General features: G+C 43.0%; 1 protein-coding gene across 1 annotated transcript; it reads left to right on the top strand.

Moving 5' to 3' along the window:
* Nucleotides 1-376: 376 nt before the first annotated feature.
* SAAL1 (serum amyloid A like 1) lies at nt 377-12,581 on the top strand. The gene is made up of 12 exons (XM_009462712.2): nt 377-537; nt 790-903; nt 2,249-2,332; nt 4,796-4,875; nt 6,317-6,376; nt 6,638-6,753; nt 7,831-8,014; nt 8,292-8,374; nt 8,519-8,707; nt 9,502-9,698; nt 10,234-10,326; nt 10,909-12,581. Exons 1-12 carry the CDS (start codon nt 421-423, stop codon nt 10,999-11,001), a joined length of 1,410 nt encoding a protein of 469 aa, XP_009460987.2. The 5' UTR covers nt 377-420; the 3' UTR covers nt 11,002-12,581.
* The last annotated feature ends 1,159 nt before the right edge of the window (nt 12,582-13,740 follow it).

Below are 13,740 nucleotides of genomic sequence, written 5' to 3'. Positions count from 1 at the left end.
TCCCGCTCGCCCTGACTTTCCTTCGCGGGGGGGGATCTGAAGTCACGGCGCTGGCTTCGAGGGAAGCGGGACGCTCTCGCGGGCGGGCGCTCCCTGTGCGCGTCCCCGCGGGGCGAAGTCAGGGCATCGCGGGGGCCACCGGCACTGCCAAGGGGCGGGGGCCTCCCCTGGTTCTTCGGCTGCCGCGGGAGCCCGGGGGCTGCTTTCCGCGGAGGGGCGGGCGGCGGCGGGCGGGCGGGGGCCGCCGTCACGGGTCCGGCGCGGCCGCTAGCAACGGCCTACGGCGGCCGTTGGGCGGTGGCCTCCCGGCGCTCCGCCCCGGCAGGGGGCGCTGTGGGGAACCGCCCGGGCGCCGCTCTGGCCGCCGCCGCCGCTGTCTCGTTGGCGCCGGCGCGGTTGTGGTGGCGGTGCCGGGCCGCCATGGACCGTAACCCATCGCCGCCCTCCAGCGAGGCGGAGGAGGAGGAGGGTGACGCGGTGGGGAACACGGTGTACAGCAAGCACTGGCTGTTCAGCATCCTCACCCGCCTCATCGAGGTGCGGGCCTGAGGGAGCGGGGGCGCCGTGAGGGGAGAGGCCGGCGGGCCCGGTAACGGTCGGCGCCTGGCGGGTACGGTGCGACCGTTACCGGGGCCGGTGGGGGACACACGACACACCGGTTTCCTAGCTGTGTGGTTTTTTTTTTTTAACTGTGACTGAAGCGATAGGTCGTTGTTAGCGTTTCATGGCGTTTCTCGGTCATAGCTTACGTACCGCCCTACCCCCGTGTGCCCCCCCGATTTCTCTCAGGTCATTAGCCCCGAGAAGACGGAGCCCGCCGTGAGCCCCGAGGAAATCCAGACAGAACTGGACGAAGAGATGGAGAATGACATTTGCAAAGTCTGGGACATGTCGATGGACGAGGTAGGAGCGATGTGCGGGAGTCAGACCTCGATGGTTGATCACAGCTATGGGTGACTTCTGCCCTGTTTCTGGTGCTGAGCACGTTCAGTCAAAATCCTTCTGGAAGTGGGAGAAAGCACAGAGTTAAAAGAGGCTTGGTCAGCTTTCTGATTTCGATGGTATTGCTTCTTCTCTGGTTTGGCTGACAGTGTCCTGTGAGTCATTAGGCAGAGCAGGTGTGGTAAACTGGCATCAAGCAGGCTCACCACGAAGGCTACTTTTCAAGATGAGCAAGTACTTTGTGTGCGCTCTTAGGCCCAGCACTAGTTTGCAAAAGCAGGCCTTCTGTTGCATCCTAGCTGCTGGATGCCACACTGTTGTTTGAGGATATAAAGCAGAGCTGTGTGTGAATGTAAAAGAAACAAGGTGGTCTGCCAGACCTTACCCTGGGTGTCTAATGGATTGTGTGACGCTGTTGCTTAGGGTCAGCTGGCATTAATGGGGCCATATTCATGCCTGTTGGTTTTCTGTATTATGTGCAGGAGTTGAACCGAAGCTCAGAGTTATTAAAAGGTGGTACTTTAGCTGTAGCTGAACTTAACTCAGGTGCATAGCGTGTATCTTCAGCACTTTGATTATGGAGATAATATTGATGCTGTCTCTAAATAGGCGTATTTTCCTCTAGCAATTGTAATGCATCCTGCTGGTAAGCATAGCTTTATCTGATAGATAAAAAACCTTTTAAACTTTAGCTACAGACTCACAAGGGCAATCTAACACAACTTTTCGGTATTTTTCACAACACTCTCAAATGCTGGAACAAATTCTCCAGTAAGAGATACACGTTTTTCAAAATTATCATTATTTTATTCCCTGGGTCTTTGTTAGATATTTTAAATAAACATGGAAGATGTGTCCTTTTCTCCCAAACAGAGGACTAATCTTGTGGTTTAATGTTGTAAAATAAGGAGGAGATTTCCTCTTTTGTATGCTCTGATCAAGTACTGATGGTAATCCCTTCCCTTGTTTCTTTTTGTATGTGTGGGTGACATCACTGTCTGAAAACATGGTATTTGCTGAATTCTGACTGAGAATCTCTGACCCTCTGTTGAGACAGAGAGCAAAAGACACTAAATGTGACTTTTTGGCTCATTGTATAGCAAATGACTGGCGTCCTGAATCACCATAGTGGCTTGCTGATCTCATTGAAAAGCAAGGATTATTGGTATTAACTGTTGGGAAATAACTGATCTCTGTGGTGAGTTTGACATCTCTTTGATCCAGTCCTTGCGCTGTGAGAAAAGGTTTGATTTTGCGTTTGGAAATTGTAGAAGTCCATTTGCTTCTCCATTCACTTTCTCCACAGGATGTCGCTTTATTTCTTCAGGAGTTCAACGCCCCTGATATATTCATGGGAGTTTTTGCCAAGTCAAAATGCCCTCGCCTTACTGTAAGTATGGGCTGTCAAAAAGCTGTTCCATATTAATAGCAATAATAGATAGCTCTGTACATGCATTTGCACATATCTCCCTCCTCCTCCCGTTGCATGTTTGAATAGGTTAGGAGAATGAGGAGAAAACACAAAATCAAATTTTAAAATGCTTTTTAACAGTGCTTTTAATATGGTCTAATCAGTAAGTATTTCAGTGATGCTGAAGCTGATATATGTCATTATTGATGATGGACTAAGTTTATCAAACCTAGTTATAAGGCTTGTTATAAAAAACAGTAAAGACTGGCTGTGGTGGGTTAACCTTGGCTGGATGCCAGGTGCCCACCAAGCTGTTCTATCACTCCACCTCCTCAACTGGACAGGGGAGAGAAAATAAAATGAAAGGCTTGTGGGTTGAGTTAAGGGCAGGGAGATCACTCAGCAAGTGCAGTCACGGGCAGAACAGGCTTGACTTGGGGAAATGAATTAAATTTATTAGCAATCAAATCAGAGTAGGATAATGAGAAATCAAATAAAATCAAATCTTAAAACATCTTCCCCCAACCCCTCCCTTCTTCCTGGGCTCAACTTCACTCCCAAATTCACTACTTCCTTCCCCTGAGGGGCTCAGGGGGACGGGAATGGGAGCTGTGGTCAGTTCATCATGTGTTGTCTCTGCCGCTCCTTCCTCCTCAAGGGGAGGACTTCTCACACTCTTCCCCTGCTCCAGTGTGGGGTCCCTCCCGCAGGAGACAGTTCTCCACGAACTGCTCCATCGTGAGTCCTTCCCACAGGCTGCAGTTCTTCACGAACTGCTCCAGCGTGGGTCCCTTCCACGGGGTGCAGTCCTTCAGGAACAGACTGCTCCAGGGTGGGTCCCCGTGGAGTCACAAGTCCTGCCAGCAAACCTGCTCCAGTTGGGCTTCCAACGGGACCACAGCCTCCTTTGGGCATCCCCCTGCTCCGGTGTGGGGTCTTCCATGGGCTGCAGGTGGATATCTGCTCCACCGTTAACCTCCATGGGCTGCAGAGGGACAGCCTGCCTCACCATGGTCTTCACCATGGGCTGCAGGGGAATCTCTGCTCTGGCGCCTGGAGCACCTCCTCCCCCTCTTCCTTCACTGACCTTGGTGTCTGCAGAGTTGTTCCTCTCACATATTCTCGCTCCTCTCTTCTGGCTGCTGTTGCGCAGCAGTTTCTTCCCCTTCTTAAATATGTTACCACAGAGGTGTTACCATCGCTCATGGGCTCAGCTTTGGCCAGTGGTGGGTCCATCTTGGAGCCGGCTGGCACTGGCTCTGTTTCACGTGGGGGAAGCTTCTGGTATCTTCTCACAGAAGCCACCCCTGTAGCTCCCCCCCGGCAGCAAAACCTTGTCCCACAAACCCAGTACAACTGGCTTTTTTTTTTCTCATTACTTGTTTCATGATTATTGAACAGAAATGGTCGTGACTTTGTTTAGTCAGACCTACAAAAGTAAAGTTAGTGGTTAGGAACTGTTAGACTGTAGTACTTAATGCATTTTTTTTTCTTCCCCCTTTGTTTTGATGTCATTGTTTTGCAGTTTGTATTACACAGTGCACTGACATTTAGGATTCGAGATAGGGTTTTGAAAGGTATTCAGGCTCTGAAGTTACCAGAAGCTTTACTTCAGAAATGAATAGAGACACATAAGGCTTTGAAAGTTCAATACTTTGTCTTTTGAAAGTACAACCAAAGTTTGGAAGTCAGTGCAAATCAGCTGTCACGGCTGCTTTCTTGAAACAGTCGCTGCTAGAGTGTCTGCTGTAATTTAGCAGAGGTAATAGAATGTTAATAAAAAAGATAATCTTGAGTGGTGAGGGTTGATTTCCAACTTAAAGTTGCTGAAAGTGAGCAATTCCCAGGACATTCTGTGTTAGCACCGGTCACCCACAGGTGTTTCAGAGCTCTCACAGTCCCCTTTATTGGAGCATGCTTCTTTTTGATGGTTGTCTAGGCATGAATATCCTAATGGGATGCACTGCTTTTGATTTTTTTTTTTTTTTTAAATCTTTGCAATCAGAAAATGGGCTTTGCTGGAAGCTTGAGTTAAGACCCCTGTCTTTTGGGAGGAAGTGAATATCTGTGAGGGTTGCACTTACATAGTGATATTTTTGTTCTTAGGATTCTATTGCTTTAATAATAGGGATGCCAGATTAGCTTCAAAACAGTATACACAGAATATGCAAGCAAAGTTGATTTCAAGATATATTTGCTTTTATGGAAGACCTTAACACTGAAATATCTGAATAGTACCTGTCACAAGTATATTTTAGGCTAGTCTAATGGCATCCTGTAGGAAAAATCTGTATCTCTCTCTTGAAATCAGTGGGTCATAAGAACTTGGAAATCAAACTGGAAAACATCTTTGGACCTTTCTTAATTTTATCTTATGACTGTGGAAATAAAATTGTCAACTATGTTGCAGTTGCTTCATTATACTGTGTTTTGACTTTTCAGGAAATCTGTGTGGGAATATTAGGAAATATGGCCTGTTTCCAAGATATATGCATGTCCATTAGTAAAGATGAGAATCTCGGGTAAGTGTATATGTGCTTTAAACATGCATTAGTACTGCTTTTCTGGACTCATAATCATGAAATATGTTACAGAAGGAACGAAGTTTGCCTGCCATGCCTCATCTTCATTTACACCTTTTTGGCTGATCATAGTTGTGTGGGAAGTGTTCATGAAGAAAAAAAATTATACAGACCACTATTTTGTTGTTGTTTTTAATCACCAGTCAAGTTCTTGATCCTTTAATTTCTAAGTTTGGCAATCTTGAAACATTGGTAATGCATGCATAGTCAGGAAAAGCTGGTTTTAACCTTGGTACATGGCTGTGAAATTAACCTTTTTATAACTTTTTTAAAAACAAAGATAGTTTTTGTTGGAGTCTAAATTAGAGAGATATGGATTTGATGGGTGGACTGTTCGGTGGATGAGGGATTGGTTGGATGGTGGCATCTAGAAAGTAGTGGTCAACAGTTCAATGTCCAGATGGAGATCAGTGACGAGTGCTGTCCCTCAGGGGTCCGTATTGGGACCAGTACTGTTTAATACCTTCATCAACAGCATAGACAGTGGGATCGAGTGCACCCTCAGCAAATTTGCAGATGACTCCAAGCTGACTGGTGCGGTTTACAGGCCTGAGGGATGAGATGCCATTCAGAGGGACCTGGACAAGCTTGAGAAGTGGGCCCATGTGAACCTTGTGAGGTTCAACAAGGCCAAGTGCAAGGTCCTGCACCTGGATTGGGGCAACCCCTGGCATGAAGACAGGCTGGGGGATGAAGGGATTGAGATGGATGAAAAGCTGGATGTCAGCCAGCACTGTGTGCTGGGCTGCATCAAAAGAAGCGTGGCCAGCAGGTCAAGGGAGGTGATTCTGCCCCTTTACTCTGCTCTGGTGAGACCCCACCTGGAGTACTGCATCCAGCTCTGGGGTCCTCAGTACAAGAAAGACATGAACCTGTTGGAGCGGGTCCAGAGGAGGGCCACAAAAATGATCAGAGGGATGGAACACCTACCTCCCCTATGAGGACAGGCTGAGAGAGTTGGGGTTGTTCAGCCTGGAGAAGAGAAGGCTCCGGGGAGACGACCTTATTGCGGCCTTTCAGTACTTAAAGGGGGCCTACAGGAAAGATGGGAACAGACTTTTTAGCAGGGTCTGTAGCGATAGGACAGGGGGTAATGGTTTTAAACTGAAAGAGGGTAGGTTCATACTAGATATAAGGAAGAAATGTCTTATGATGAGGGTGGTGAAACACTGGAACGGGTTGCCCAGAGAGGCTGGAGATGTTTCCACCCCTGGAAACAGTCAAGGCCAGGTTGGACGGGGCTCTGAGCAACCTGCTCTAGTTGAAGATGTCCCTGCTCATTGCAGGGGGTTGGACTAGGTGACCTTTAAGGTCCCTTCCAACCCAAACCATTCTATGATTCTATGATTTATTAATCCAATCTTGCATTTTCTCCTTAAAGCCAAGTGTTATTGCAACGTTTGTGTGATTCAGACTCTCCAACTCTTCTGGAAACAAGCAGGTAGGACATCTCAGAAATTAATGCATCATTAGTGTAGTTCTGCTATGTTCTGAGGACTGGGAAGAAAATTGGCATGTGGGCTTACTATTTTATTATCCTCTCATCCTATCTTGTTGTCATTTCTGCGTTGTTCTGGAATTGATTTGCTGTGAGCTAGATTCCTGTTTCTGTCACATCTTTCTCATTGTTTTGGATTTACACTTGCAGAGCTAAAACCAATGAATTGGTTTCTGATTTGTTAAATGGTCAATTCTTGTCTAGGTTGTTGTTAACTTGCCTCTCCCAGCCTGAGGTGGCCAATGTCTGGGTTGAGAGAATCCGAGAAAACCCTTCCGTGTATGACTGTGTTTGCTTTATCATGTCCAGCTCTACAAATGGTAAGTTGCCAAAGCAAGCTGGGAATTAGTGGGTGTTTGCAGAAAAAAAATAAGAACTGAGGCATGCAGCTTCAAAGACAGCTATTTTCAAGTGGGACTACAGAATTTCTTTAAAATAAGTAAACCTCATGAATTTAAAGGACACCGAAATAAAATTGTCCTGCCTTTGCAGGTTTATAAATACATGTAAAACCAACCAGAAAAGCCCCCATAGAGGAAGAAGAAAGCTCTGGAGGGGAATAAAAATAAGTCTAATAGAAGAAATGGTTATTTGGCACAGTAAAGGAAAGGACGTAGTCTTTATTCAGGGATATACATATGTCATTTTTGATCCTTGAAAAAGACCTCATTTGAATTTCTTTTCCAAATCAGATATGTATTTTCCATTTTTGAAACTACCGTACTTGAGGAATGTGAACTGGAGGAATGATTCAGTTGCTCTGAATGGCAGCAGAATACTGCACAGGCTTTGGGTATGCAGTCAGTGGTACTGACAATCTCTCTTAGCACTAAGCACCTAATCATGGAAATATTTTGAATAGCATTTATTTTTCACGTCCAACTCAATTGTAACAGCAGTTATAATTTGTCTAGGAATCCTAATAATTTAGCTTTTTGAATTTGGTTGTTTGGGTTTTTTTCAATGACAATACTCAGAAATCCTGCTCCATCCAGATTAAAATCACAGATCTATGTAAGTAAAATGCAGATCGGCAGGTGTAAGGTTAGCAGAAAATTGCATATTTAGGGACAAATCTTGGAAAGTTTTACTTCAGAAGCAGAAGTTACGACTTTTCAGGAACCTGAAGCCTCTTTGCAGAATAAAGCTCCCGCTTTATAAATAGCATAAGGTAGAAGGTGTCTGTGGGCTTTCCAAGTCCCTGTTTATCAAACTTTTCACCTAATCTGTGCCACAAAAAGGAAATAAACATAGGAACCAGTAGTAGGTCATGAATGAAACTATTATATTTCAGCACTGAATTTACTCTGAATACTTTTACATATTAGCATTTTGTAAGCTAATTTTTGCTCCTTGTTTTTAGTCTTGTTGAAATTTATATGTTCTCTCTTGTGCAGTTGAATTACTGGTAAAAGTGGGTGAAGTGGTGGACAAACTCTTTGATCTAGATGAAGAGCTAATGTTAAACTGGATTAAAAATGGCACTTGTCGGTCTGTGGGACCATCTGTAGATGACTCCCCCGAAGAACTTCCAGATTTTAAGATTGTGCCTTGTATACTTGAAGCAGCCAAACAAGTCCGGTATGTGAGATTTCTTTTCGGTTTCATGGCTGGGGAGACTCCTCCTAACCTTGTTAAGGCCTGTGTCTGAACGTCTTGCGTTCAGTGGGAGCTGGATAGTTTGACAGACCACTAGAATATGTTTCCCTGTACTTACCATTTGAAATGAGTCAGCTAGTTTGGTAGCAAAGAGAATGGCAGTGATTGCTGATAGTCTTCTGTGTGTCCAAAACACACAGAATATACACTCAGTAATCAGATCTTTAATTTGTCTTTGGTTTTCCTTTGTTCTGTGTAGATCGGATAATCCAGAAGGACTTGATGTTTATATGCATGTTTTGCAGCTCCTGACCACAGTGGATGAGGGTATTCAGGCTATCGGTAAGACACTTGAATTGCTACATATGATAGGCCCAAGAATGGCAGTAGCTTCTACATCATCAGATATTTAATGGAGAGAAAAATAATTCATGTACCTAGATTAAATTTGGTGGGTTGGTGGGTTCTCTTTCTTTCTTTCTCAAGTGCAGGCTCCTGATGGAGGAAAAGAGACTTGGAGTTTGCTTTATGACCTTGTTTGCCATGAACTTTGCCAGCCAGACGATCCACCGATCATTGTGCAGGAGCAGAAGACTATATTGGCCTCTATTTTGTCCGTGCTGTCTGCTATGTTTGCTTCACAGACTGAACAAGAATACACCAAGATGAGGAAAAGCAAGTCATGCTTTTTTCTGTTCTTTTTTTTCTTTTTTTTAAGTTATTTTCACAATTGACTTTATGTATGTGGGGGTGAAAGTGGTTAGTTTATTACTGTTTACTAGAGATCAGTTCAGAACACAGAATTCGGTTATATATTTGAATACAGTAAGGCTCTTCAATGGTGACTAAAAATCACAGCTAGCTCAAAGTGTGGTTACTGGATATCTCTAAAAAGTTACAATAATAGAATCTACAGATTCTGTTCAGTCTTCTCCATTGGGTAAATTAATGAAAATTGCAGAATTCATCGTTGCTAAAATATGAGGTCTTGACAGTAGGGTTTTTTTTAGTAGAGGGAGATTCTGCACTTACTTAAATCCATCTTTATCACTTGGTACTTTTCAATCCATTGACAAGTCTTCAGAATTAAAAGCCTATCTTGAGAATGTGAGTCAGTGTCATCTGCAGCAGAAAGACGTTGTGTTGGTTTGGTTTATCAGATAGGATTATCTGGATGCGAATTTAACATACTAGCCTCTCTGAATTACCACTAGAGACTTTTTCCTTCTCATATTCCTTACCACCAGCATATACTTTTTATAGATACAGGTTAGCTTGCAGAAAAAATGGTTTGTGTTTTCTACTACATTTCCACTTGCTTCGTTAAAACAGTCTTCGATAAAACACAACATATACATTCCTGTCGCTTTTGCGTAAAATCTTACGGTGTGTTTCAAAATTCTAATGCCTTGTAAGGATGGGAAAAATTTTCAATGTTAAACTTCCATTTTCTTGTTACTTTATATTAGATATGCCTCTGATTGGGAGCTTGATTCGTATCTTACAATACATGGAGGGCTGTGGGAAGAGATCAGTTGATAACTCAAAGGAGTCTGAACAACAGGAGACTGGAAGGGCTGATCTAAATGAGGAAGATTTCCATTTAAAAATTTTGAAGGATATTTGCTGTGAATTACTTTCCAATATGCTTCAAGAACTGACCAAGGTAAGAATAAACAAAATTCTAAGAGGGATTTCTGCAGGGTAGGTAAGAAAAAAGACGTTACTATTAATGTGGGCATTTTTCTGTGCAAGTGAAGTTGCATACTGGAAATTCATTAGAGAATCAACGAGAAGGTGAGTAGCAACGTGTGTTAGATGGCAGGGACAGAGGTTTTCTGAGCTGTATGCCTTCAGGGCCAAGATTCTGTATGATAAATTCTCTAGGTGTATATCGCCATTTCTTTTGAATGAAAGCCAATTTATTTGAGAAAAGGAAAGAGTACCAATATATAAACTCACCTTCTCAGCTGGACTTCTTTTTTATGGGGCCATTCAAATTAAGAGTCGTGTGGTGCATGAGCTTTCACACCTTTTTGTATTAGCTACGTCTGGCATTCTCTGAAAACTGTAAGTTCTGGTTGTTTTACCCATTTTTCAGAACAAAGCACATACTGTAGACACTGTGTGCACATTTTTGAGTCTCTTCTTTCGACGACTATTCATAACGTGCTAGCTGTATTTCTTATTTTATTTTCCAGGAAAATACGTTAGAGGGCCTACATCAGGGACATTTAAATGAACAGACATGTTCCTGTGCGTTTCAGAACCTCTTACCTCTGTATTTCGCATCGGTGAGTATATGACAAGGTCTTTAGCATAGCTGAAAAAATACTACTCGGGTGGCAAGGCCTTTCAGAATCAGATGCAGAGGTAGGACAGAGTTGCTCAGACACAGGTAATACGCCAGTCTAGATAGTCTTTACCCTCTCTTGTCTCTTCTGGCTTGCTTCAGCCAGAGCTTTGCCTAGATCGTCGGCTGATGTAAGGGTCAAACTGTGCTGAAATGAAGGGATGCCTGCAAATTTCTGCTAGCTGAAAATTTGTCCTGTACATTTTTATAGAATAATTATTCTAAATATTTTTCGTAGGGAACTTTTCTTTGTGTACTTTTAAACAATAAAATAAGAGTTTGGGGAAGGCGATAATGTTTCGAAATTTAGACCAACAGAACTTGTGGGGTTTAGGAGGAAGGTATCTACTGTGGAGCATTTTCCATTATTCTTTGCAGTGGCTGCTGCTGGCTGCTGTTGGTGGGAAGGTACAGGAGGAGAAAGACCCCCTATACCACGTATAAGAATTCTGTGTTCCATGCAAGTTTGGTTGTTTTTTGTTTTTTTTTTTTCTTTTTATGTGTGTGTGCAATTTATTTCCAGGTGGAGAGTTTCCTTGAAGTCCTGCGTGAGGCTGATCAGACACTTGCTGACAATCTAGAAAAACGTTTCCCAAGCCTGAAGGTTCACGCCTAAGAACGTACATGAAATATTTTCCTTCTTTGGAATGAAGATTTTTTGACTGTTTTCATACAGTTTTGGAAATGAAGTTTTCAGTAAATGCAGGAGAATGAGGCAACCTCCTGACCAACAGGTGGCTTTTAAGAAATGTTCCAGGTAGCCCTGACTAACCTAGGGTTAATCTGGTCTGTGTGGGTAAAGAAATCGCTGTAAATTCAGTTCTGCATCTTCCATCCTGTTTGCTCTGGTGATGAGACTGTTGATTTCTAATTGCTCTTCTGCAGCATAGTGTTCTTCAAATAACTCTTGATTCTGTGCTTTTCAACTTAAGTTGAAACAGCAAAATGAATGAAATGCACTGAGTATTTTTTTAACATGATACTGTTTTTTTCCAAATTGCTGTTGGCAAAAGGAGGATTGATCAATGGGAGATGTCCTCTGCCTAAGGACCTTCAAGCACCTGATAAAAACAAACTTAAATTACACAGAGTTGTTTGGTGGGTTTGTTGGTTTTTTTTTTTCCTCTTTTAGATTATATCAGTACCTTGAGCAGGTATTGTAACAGAAATGTTTCATCCTGCTCTTTTAAAATCCTCACACTTCTTGCTACACCGCAGCTCTGAGTTGTGGCATCTAGGTCCTGTGCAGTTTAAAGGATTTGAGAATATGGTTACCATTGGTCTATGCTGCAGCTTCCAACCAGTGCAGCCAGTTACCCAGAGTTAGAGTTGTAGGGCAGGTTGGGATTTAATCCGTGGCATACTTGCAAACTTTCTGCTTTTTTAAAGCAGTCTGTACTTCAGTTTAGGAAGATAACGTGTCTCAGAGAGTTCTTTCCTCATTCATGTGGAATTATCTTACCAATTATCTATGAATGACATTAGAAATGCCATGCTAGCCTCAGGTTTGCAGGGGAGCTTAGGGTGTTAGGTCACTTGCAGTAAATTCAGTCTACGGTCTTCTAAAAATCCCACTTTTAATTATATTATAACTGCATTACATTTTTAGATCATTTGCCTGCATGCAGTGCAGCTAACATTTTGTGTCTGAAAAGGCAGTGTAGCAACACATCACTGTTTCTATGAATGATAGTGGAAAGCAATTGGTCTTTTATTAGGTTTGGGATGTAAAAGAAAATGGGAACATGAGCACAGAGAATAACTTAATACCATATACACACATTCCCTGGCTCTCCAGGTTTTTATAGACTCTAAGTATCGTGCTGGGCCGTGTTCTGTTTGCCCTGGGTGGTAACATGTACATGTGGTAAACTACAGTATGTGTATATGTATATAGCCTTTTCATCCAAACTTCCAGTTTTCAAAAATAGTGCAATTTAATCGTTCCCTTGGGCTGCCAGCAGCATCTTAGTTGTTGGCAGGGGATTCAGAATTACAGATATCTGACTTGTGTCACCAAAAAGAATTGCCGTGGTTTCTATCAATTTTTGTATGCTATGTTTATTGGAGAAAACTGGTAACTCTGAATAGGATGACAGCATTTTTCATACTGCTATGACAGTTTTTGGATATTTTCTTAAACCTACAGATTTGTAATAAAGTTTCTTTTTAAAAAAGAACTGTATGCTTCCTTCATTCTAAGTGTCAATTAAATTTGTTTTCTGAGCTACTGGAAATGTCTGTTACTCTCAAGTATGTCATTTGTAAGAGGAAAATTGAACCTCTTCATAATGTCAGTGTCCTGTAAGATACTTTGTCCTTCATTGGGTATTCGTTTTAACTCTCTCTTGCTTTCTTTGCTTAGTCCTTTTTATGGTGTGGAAGTTAATGTCTCTCTCATCCACTTGTTCACATTTTTCTGAGCTGAGTTTGTCCCCAGGTGTATCGTAAGTATCTTTATGCTAGTCCACGACAGTTAAGAATTATTTCTGGTTTGTGTCTCGAAATTTGTTGTAGTTGTTGAAGTGTTGTAGTAATTGTTTAATGTAATGTACAAAAAAGCTGAGACAAGGTCTGTTGTTTTGTTTTGTTCCTCCTTCTTTTCAATACACAAGTATTCAGTATCGGCTGATTAATTGTTAAATGTGGTATCACTAATTACAACGAGTAGGTCAGATACGTCATTTCCCTGGTATAATTATTGCCTAAGTGGGATGATATCTAATGCCTGTCATGTGGTAGGAAAAATCGCCGATGTCAATAAGCGGGAAATCAGCCGGGCCCCATCTCTGCAACAGAAGAAGCCGTAGAAACAGGTCCATCAGCCTTGCTTCAGCAAAACGATAATTCACGTATGCCAGGAATTTTTATCCTTGATAAAGATGGTGAAATGAGACTGAATCCTGCCTTTGCCCCACCACAGGGCTGCTCCCGTGCAGCCGGTGCTGCGTGGGTGAGGCAGCGCTGCCTTCAGGGGCGAAAGGCTGCTGCCAGATTGAACACAAGGTGAACGTGCGATGTCTTTGGCATTCAGATGTGGAAGAGACTGTTTGTGGTAGTGGGCGAATGATGTGTTTGGAAATTGGGTGTGTGTATTTCATCATCTTGCCAGCAGGGATCTCCCTTAGCCTGTGCTTCGTGGACATCATGTGTCTGGTTTTTTTTGATGGTGGTGGTGGGTTTTTTTTTGTGGGGGGGCGTGTTTTGGGGGGTTTTTGGGTGTTGGGGTTTTTTGTTGTTGTTGTTTTTCCCTCTCCTAGCCATGCTTTGACACCGACTGGCAAGCCAGATCTCTCTGGGCTAGTTGATTCAGAATGGCTATCTATCTGTACAAGCAGGCAAGCAGCTTTCTTCC

This window comes from Nipponia nippon, unplaced genomic scaffold, assembly GCF_047370975.1.
Source record: "Nipponia nippon isolate SJK-2023a ecotype South Korea unplaced genomic scaffold, ASM4737097v1 scaffold_10, whole genome shotgun sequence".
Lineage (NCBI taxonomy): Eukaryota > Metazoa > Chordata > Aves > Pelecaniformes > Threskiornithidae > Nipponia > Nipponia nippon.
This window is presented reverse-complemented; position numbering and strand designations above follow the sequence as displayed.